Source organism: Cyprinodon variegatus, unplaced genomic scaffold, assembly GCF_000732505.1.
Source record: "Cyprinodon variegatus isolate N-32 unplaced genomic scaffold, C_variegatus-1.0 Scaffold314, whole genome shotgun sequence".
Taxonomy (NCBI): Eukaryota; Metazoa; Chordata; class Actinopteri; order Cyprinodontiformes; family Cyprinodontidae; genus Cyprinodon; species Cyprinodon variegatus.
The window spans coordinates 816,560-824,859 of NW_015150767.1; the positions used below are offsets into that span (position 1 = coordinate 816,560).

The 8,300-nt window shown below is 36.2% G+C and overlaps 1 protein-coding gene across 3 annotated transcripts in view; it reads right to left on the minus strand.

The window, feature by feature from the left end:
- Positions 1-8,300, minus strand: part of insc (inscuteable homolog (Drosophila)) — an 89,026-nt gene that overhangs the window by 18,458 nt on the left and 62,268 nt on the right. For all 3 annotated transcript variants that reach the window (XM_015384513.1, XM_015384514.1, XM_015384515.1), the window contains one exon: positions 709-834. In XM_015384513.1, coding sequence (XP_015239999.1) covers positions 709-834 — 126 coding nt within the window. The remainder of the gene's footprint in view (positions 1-708; positions 835-8,300) is intronic.

The following is an 8,300-nucleotide window of genomic DNA, read 5'->3' on the forward strand; positions in this document are numbered from 1 at the left end:
CATCAGTTTATCTGCATTAAAGTATAAATCAGCGTTTATGTTTCCTGCCGAGGCCTGAGCGCCAAAGTTCAAACTATTGTATCAATAAACTCTTCTAATTGCATCTTTCTCTCTCTGTGAGTTTTTCAGATTAAAATGCCAGTTTAAATGTTGTTTGCTTCAGGAAGTAAACTGGCTTAAAATCTTTTCCAAATCTGTAAGCAAGTTGTAATGCCTTGCTGTGGGCTTATGGAATTAATTTTGTCAATATTTTTTGCAAGGATAGAACATGTTTTGTAAACGGAAATTTGAATAAAAGTGAGAACTGAAAAACTTCTTAATCAATAAACATTGTGATAATAACTTCTTTGTTTTTTTCATCATTTTATCTTTGTTATTATTGTTTTAATTATTTGCTCATATTTTATCCTTTTACAACTTATTTTTCATGTTTTTATTTGATCGTTTTCTTTGACCGAATTTTCTTTGATGAAGTTCTATTTTTTCCAAATTTTATTTTACCAAAGTTCCCTTTTTGAGATTGAGTTTGAACTAGAAGAGAAAAGGAGCCACGTTTGTTTGTTAAAAAAATTCTGTATATGGGTTTTGCATGTTGCAGATTTTTATGAGATATTCATCAAGAAGTCATAGTTATAGATCCATAAATACTGCAACAGATGTTAAATGGCTCTGAGAACATGGACATAGTGGCTGCGTACGTGTACGTACCTTGTCCAACTGGTTAATGCCCTCTTCCACGCAGCAGATGGAGGCCACCGTTCTCAGAGCGTGAGCATACAGGTCCCTGAAGCGGTCCTGTCTGCAGATCTTAAACAGGGCCACCACAGCACCTTCCTATTACAAACAGAAAAACAATGAATTTCAAATAATGTCACACTAACAATGATTGAAAAGTTGGTTTTAAGTATGAATACTTCATCTTTCATTCTTTGGGAAAATATAATTAAGCAAAATAGAGGAAAAAGTGTATATACTGCAAAGGTACACTCAAAAAAAGTTTGATCATTTTCTACTTTAAAAAATTATGGCCACAAAGTGACACTTAATTAAATCAAGTAGATATTAAAAGCCTCAACTTGAAGTAAAAACCACTGACTCAAGTAAATATAAAAATATTAAATAGAACATCATTAGATTTGATTTAAAATGTAGTAATATTGTTATAAAAGTTGAGCAAATCAGAGTGGTTTGTGTGAAAAGTGATTCATAATTATACATCTAAAGTAAAATGATTCAGATATACAAAATAACTACAGAAATCTGATTGATATTTTGTATACCTTTACGTTAAATCAAATGAGATAAACTGTCTGGATTAAATAGACTCTCTTTAACCGAGTCCCATAATTGCATCAAATGATTTTTCTCGATAAAACTTTTTGTGCAACATTTATAATCTATATCCTATCATATCTTGATTGAATAGCAGCCAAGTTTGACTTATAGTTAACTGACTGTGACAGAAATCCAAAGTGATCCCATTGGTTAGAATTGACTGTTTCTTCTATTGTTGATAATTCACTAAAAGTTTTGTAGATTAAATTAGTCATTTACAAAACTACACAAAGTCATTTTTTATGTGTAGGCCATTACTTATAAATAGACTGGAGTTTAACAGGCAGGCATAAAAACAACCTAGATCAGACAAAGGTGACTCATGGATCCACTGACTTAACAGGAGTGAAAGTCTAGTTTCTTCTCAGAAGAAATTAGACTTTTAAAGTTTTAGTCATTGACTGCTCAGAAAAATTATCAGTATTTGAGCTGATGACCAGTCGGAGCTGAGCATGGGGGACTTGACTGATTTTAGTCTCTGTTAAAATAACTGCTGCACCTGCATCTCTGCTTGATGATGGTTTTGGTAAAACATCATGTACTCTTCCCTCAGATGAACTTCTGATTATCTTTCCCTGGAAAGGGTTTGTAGGCTCGTTATCTCACTAAAATCTTGAATACAGTTTTAGAAAGTTTGGGTTCTCAACGAGTCATTGATAGAGATATGGGAAAAGATCTACTGTGAGCATTTCCTGACTCATTAGTGTTGCAAGTTATCAATTAAGTTAAGGGAGACACATGAATAATTGATATGCAGGCATTTAAAAGTAATTTAAATATAGGGTGTGTCGCTTTGACAAGCTTTGAGGGTATTTGTCACTTTGTTTCAAAGAGGTGGTTTATAACTGTGATGTCATGCTCTGTTTTTAGCATAATCCCCATCAGTGTTGTGGGAAACTTTTTTCTGCTAGCAGGGCCTTTAAACAGGTAGACCTAGTTAAATGGGGGATATTTAGTTATTAACTAAAGCCAGGAGTCCAATCAACACAGGAACAGACAGATCCAGGGTTCCAGGAAACCACATTGTGAAGGCAGCTTCAGAGTTGAGCAATGAGCTCAGACAGAAATGCACACATGCAGACAGGCAGGCTCAGTGGTTGAAGGATAGATACAAGACATGGTACCAGTTATAATTGCAGAAACTTTAAACTTGTTTCCAACTAGGAGCCAGGCTTACGGGACATAAAACCGACCTTTCCCGCAATCCGGGCCAAAACCATGAGGGCTCAGGGCAGAAGAGCCAGTACACGATCAGAAGACAAGACAAACAGTAAACCCTCTTAGACCACTGGCCTCTGGCGACAGGAACATGAACTTAACTAAAACTCCATAAACAAACATAACTAACAGGTATCAAACAGAAATCAAACGATGATCTGGCCCAGATAGCTGGGGGCTGAACTGAATATAAAGCAGAACGTGCAGGTGGATGAGATCAGGAATTATTAGCAACTGTGCAGAGTTACAGTAGGCAGGTAACAGATATTTAAAAAGAGATCCGCGTAAAGTTTATTCTGTATCCTGGTTGCCATTAAAGAGTGTAAATGATCTCAAATGGAAAAATTTCTTGTTTGTGCTCTAGCATGCATCCATTCTGGCATTACTTCTACTGCAAATACCAGTGAGGCTCCATTTAACAATAAACTGCAGCACCCTCTACTGGATGGCTGTAACATTACAACACTGAAATATTATTTTATAAGCGGACATTATCAACTAATCAGATGAAGTAAAGTTTAATCTAATAAACCATTGATGTATTCATCATATTGATAATCTGATGCTTTAATCAGCTTTAATTGGTCTTTAAAAAAAAATCTACATGGATTACTTTTTTCCCCCAATGAATAAATGTAATCAAATTTGATTTCTCAATTTTTTAAATTTTAAAAGAAGCGTTAATAATAATTACATATCTTTACCAGGGTTATTGAGGATTTCCCGACCAATTAGTAGAAAGAAGGATTTGACCAATCGATTTATCAATTTATCTTTGATTTATTCCGAAAATATAATTCAGAGATTAATAATTTTGGTAATTTTTGGGAAAATGTTTTAAAAAGGGGAGTATATGCTAGTAAGATATACCACAGGGAAAAATTTAATGAAGGGTTTCTTTAATACGTTTTGAGTTTATTAGCATGTGTGTGTGTCTGTGTGTATTCTTTTTTCTTTTTTTTTCTTTTTGTCAATGATTTAGGGGAATGTTGGATAAGATGGGTTCTTTGTTGGAGATGATTTTTACTATAAAATGCCCATATCTGAAAAAACCCTGCAAAATCTATTTTCCCAGCCAAATTCAACATTATGCTTCTTTTAATAAAATGATGCACCGTACGTCACCATTTCGTTTCATCTTGGATATAATTGGGCAAAATGACAATTCAAATTGCTCCTTGCTATATAGACCGTGCTGGGGAGCCAACAAGCCATGGAGAAGCATTGCAATGGTTTTAAAGAGTCCAAGGGACCTGAGATGACCGATAGATTTGGCCAGCTCTATGCAGTGAGCCTGCCAGCTGCAGAACCTCTCAAATTCTTCCTGCAATCCAGGATGTCAGCTGAAACAAATGACGATATGCTTATCTCATGAATGGAAAACTAGAGAAATAGATCATCTGCCATCCATAATAGCAAACATTTTCTCTTTTGCTTGGTGTAAACAAACAAAAATATATTCTTCACTTGTTTCATGTCCCTGCAAAAGCATCCCTCTCACAAAATTCACTTGGAGCGTCTGTATTGTAATCCCCGTCACACGGCTAGAATTACCTGGAGGAAGACGAAGCCTGTAACTACCACCATTATCCTAATAAGGCCATTATACTGGACTGGCATGTCTCATATTCCGCTAAGGCCGTGCTGCCGAGGCTTGGAGTGGTTAATCATGCTGCCCTCCAGCCTAAACGCTCTTCCCTGTCCTCTGCCTACGCAATACTGCTCTGCAATACCTGGAAGGGGTTGTCTGCGCATCAGACAGTCTTTAGCAAACCTCACACTTCTGATTTAGGCTGCTCAGGTAGTGACAGGAAGCTGTCTGTTCCTGTGCTATCACCATTAATACCGACGTCATCTAGGAAAAAAAATAGATATTTTTTAAATGGATATAAAAAGAACCAAAGTCATTTTAATTAGGAATTTAGAATAAGCATGATTAAGGTAGAAATACTGATTTTTGAACATTTGGATGAATACACCCTTTAACGTGATAAATTATGGGTTTTTGGATTCTTTTTTTGTGTGAACTTCACGATCAAGGAACTCCCAACTACTAAATTTAGATGCAAAAACTTTAGCAGAATTTTCTCTATTAGATATAAATCAAACATTCTAAATATATCAACAGGCTTTAACAGAAACAGAAATCTCCACCGATGGTTATAAAATAAAGAAAAGATGTTAAGTAACTTCTTACAGCAATTAATAACATTCTTTCATAATTTAGGCAGATTTTGAATGACATTTCCATTTCTTAAAGTGCAGCAGTGATAAAAGGTAAACATTGTGGGAGAAAAATCATGGTGCAGAAAAACGCATTGATATGGAAGTTCAGAGCATTAAATATATATGATGCAATTATGCAGTGTTTTGGTTTGGTGATATAAGTTTGAGGCAGAGTTTGTGACATGATTTGGAGTGTTTTCTACAGTTCAGCTGTGTATTGGCAGTGGAGAACAAAACTGTTTCGGTATCTGCTGGACCTGCATTGGATACTGTGAAGTCTCTTTCCAGGGGGCAGCAGGGAGAACAGCCCATGGTGGGGATGTGAGGGGTCACTGATGATGTTACGGGCACTGGACACGCAGCGCTGTGATCAGGACTGGTAATCTGTGATACTGGGCATTTGCCCGGTGGGCCGGTCCTAATTTCAGTGTGCAATAGCCGGCTCTCCTTAAATCATTCTGGCCCCAACACTTACTCTCGATGCGAAGCACCTACCTGTGACAGTAAATAACTTAAGGAGCTCAAGAAGTAAAACAATATTAACTACCTAAATGATGCATGCAGTACTGTACAGTATGTATAGCCCTTCCTTGTTATGCACATCCTTGTGACGGTTGGCATATGGTGTAATTTTCTATTTCTTCAAACTGTTAAATTCTTGCAACAAACAAAATTATAATGAAACTAAAATGCTTTCTTTAAACCAAACTGTGATGTTCTTCTTATATTTGGCAAATTAATGTTTAAATATTTTGCCAAAATATGTTGCGGTGCATGATGGGGTTTTGCATCTAAAGCCTAACATTTCCCATCTTATGTGCATTGTTGCCAGGTGGTCACTGTCACGTCCGTGTTCATAATCAAAGGTTGTCGTGTGATGCTTGAAGATAAATCGGTTAATCCACAATGTGTATTGGTATTGTGTTTTACATTTGAGACGCACGCGTTGGACCGTGCTTCTTTTTTTTTCGGGCGAGGCAGGTGGGCCGGTGTAGATGGAAAAATGCCAGGGGCCGAAAAGCTTTCCCAGTCCGAGCCTGACTGTGATGAAATGTCTTTTATGGAGGGGAGAGGAGCCAGGATGCTCTCTACGGTGCTTCTGTAGAAGGTGGTGAGGATGGGTGGGGGCAGGTGGGCTCTCCTCATCCTCCACAGGAAGTACATGCGCTTTTGTGCCCTTTTGACCAATGAGGTGGTGTTTACATTCCAGGTGAGGGTGTCTGTGATGTGCACCCCCAGGAATTTGGTGCTGCTGACCACCTCTACTGCCGATTCTTCCTGAAGTCCAAGATGATCTCCTTCGTCTTCTCCACATTCAGGATCAGGCTGTTGCTTCTGCACCAGTCCACCAGCTGCTCCTTGTCTTACTCCTAGTCCACTTATTCCATTAAAAAAATAGTTTCTGTGTTTAGATTCAATATAATTTTAGAATATGTAACCGTGTCTAATCTTCAACTCACTAGGTGCTGATTATATATAGAGTTTTTATTAGACAATATTGGTATAGATTCAAAATTATATCAAAACATTTTATCAGACAATATTTGTATTGATTTGAAATACAAAAATCAAGATATTTCATTAGATGATATTTCATATATGTAGATTAAACATATAGCCAAATGGATCTAAAATCTAATGAAATGTTTATAGGCAAACAACCATTTTATAGTCTTACCTTTATATAACCCTTTAACCCTAAGCCACTATTTGGCAGCGTACCACTCAAGATTTGAATAATCAGCTGCTCTCTGAAACAATGAGATCTTTTGAGGTTTTACAGAGATATATCGTTCTAAAAATAACAATATACTATCTTTGTTAATGTATCAGAATATATTGGGATAAATTCAATTCAGTATATTTATATAGCATCAATTCACAACATAAATTATATCATGACCCATATTTATTAAATTTATTGTAGCACCATATTCTTGCCAATTACCACCCAGACTGCATTAAAAATGTATAATTAAGCAAGTTGTGGTCTGTTTGAAGTCAGGCTGCTTGTTTTGTACCTGGATAGCTCACTTTATGGTTCCTCAAATCACAGAAATCAAGTCACTGTACAATTTCTACAGTATGTATCTCACGCAGCAGTGTTTTGCTACCTCATGGAAACAGCATTAAATTTCCATTTTCAGATCGATAATCCTCCGTCTTTAGTCAAACACTAAACTTGTGGATTGGCATCACCAGCCAATAATCATAATTATTTGTGGATTGGAATCAAGATAGTTAAGCTCCCGTTTAAATATCTGAGAATTATGTTAACTCCTTGTTACACAGATGTGGTACATACAGCTAAATCCATTAACAGGAAAGCGTGACCCTAAAGCCATTTTCAGTTCCTAGAAGCATTATTCTTAGTTGTGTGTTGAAACAAATGCTGTTAAGTGTTTTTGAACTTTACTCACTTTTTTAAAAGCGCTGCCATTATTATGAAGTCCAAAGTTATTAGGATATATTTCTGCCGATGATGACTGTGAGTAAACTTTTGACCATAACAGTAAATCCTGTTAAGCTTACAGTTTATGGTTTGGGTTCCTGCCAGTTTAGCTTTGACTCTCATTCTTTTTATCCTATCTTCCTTTCAGCTTCCTTTTCTAATTAAGGTAAAACTATTTTATAAGGGAAAACGATGGATATTTTAAGCCCAGGCAGCAAATCTTTAGTGTGGCCCCTTTATATCACACAAAAATCTGATTTTTGCTTCTATAAAGTCCTCTAATGGCTGATCATTGTTTGTTTTTTTCAACCTTACACAACATCCACTTTTCACAGATTGTTAGGCTTCTCATTCAATGTTTCCCTGTCTTTGTCAAACAATCTACTCCACTGATTTCCCCCTCATTCCCTAAATGGAGCCCTCGGAGGACTGCTGCACTCACACTCCATGCTCCTCCATCCGTGTTGTTTCAGCTACGGACCCACACAGCATGTAATTTGTTTCCATCTCATAGTTTTATGAATCATTCTCTCTGTTCCGCTGTACTCGCCAACACAAAAGGAGGTGATTTAAAACAGGATTTACAAACGGACACCTTGTCAATCAGAATTTTGAATAATTTTCTATAAACGAATAGAAATGTATTCTATAAACGAGTTGTTTGAAACAGGGACGTCATCGTTGGCCAGAGCGTTTTATGCAGTCTGAAAAGACTTGCCAACTATTGATAAAACCTTGACTTTTTGGCTACTGTATTAATACATCAAGGATGATCAGCTTGACATCTTGGTTAAATTGTTTGCATCATTTTATTAGTTTGCTTACATCTTATGCTTTCTCTTACGCTGAAGATTTATGGACTGACTTTTGTTCCATTATTGTTGCAAGCAAAGAAAATGTTTTGTGAAAGGAAATTACAGAGAAAACACATTTGCTAAACTGAAATAAGAAAAAGATGCAATCCAGATATGAAACTTAAAAAAAAAATCTTTAAATGTACTGTATCTTCATATTTTATTAATTCAGATTTTTTTTTTCTGAAAACAAACAGAGCATTTAAAGACAAGCA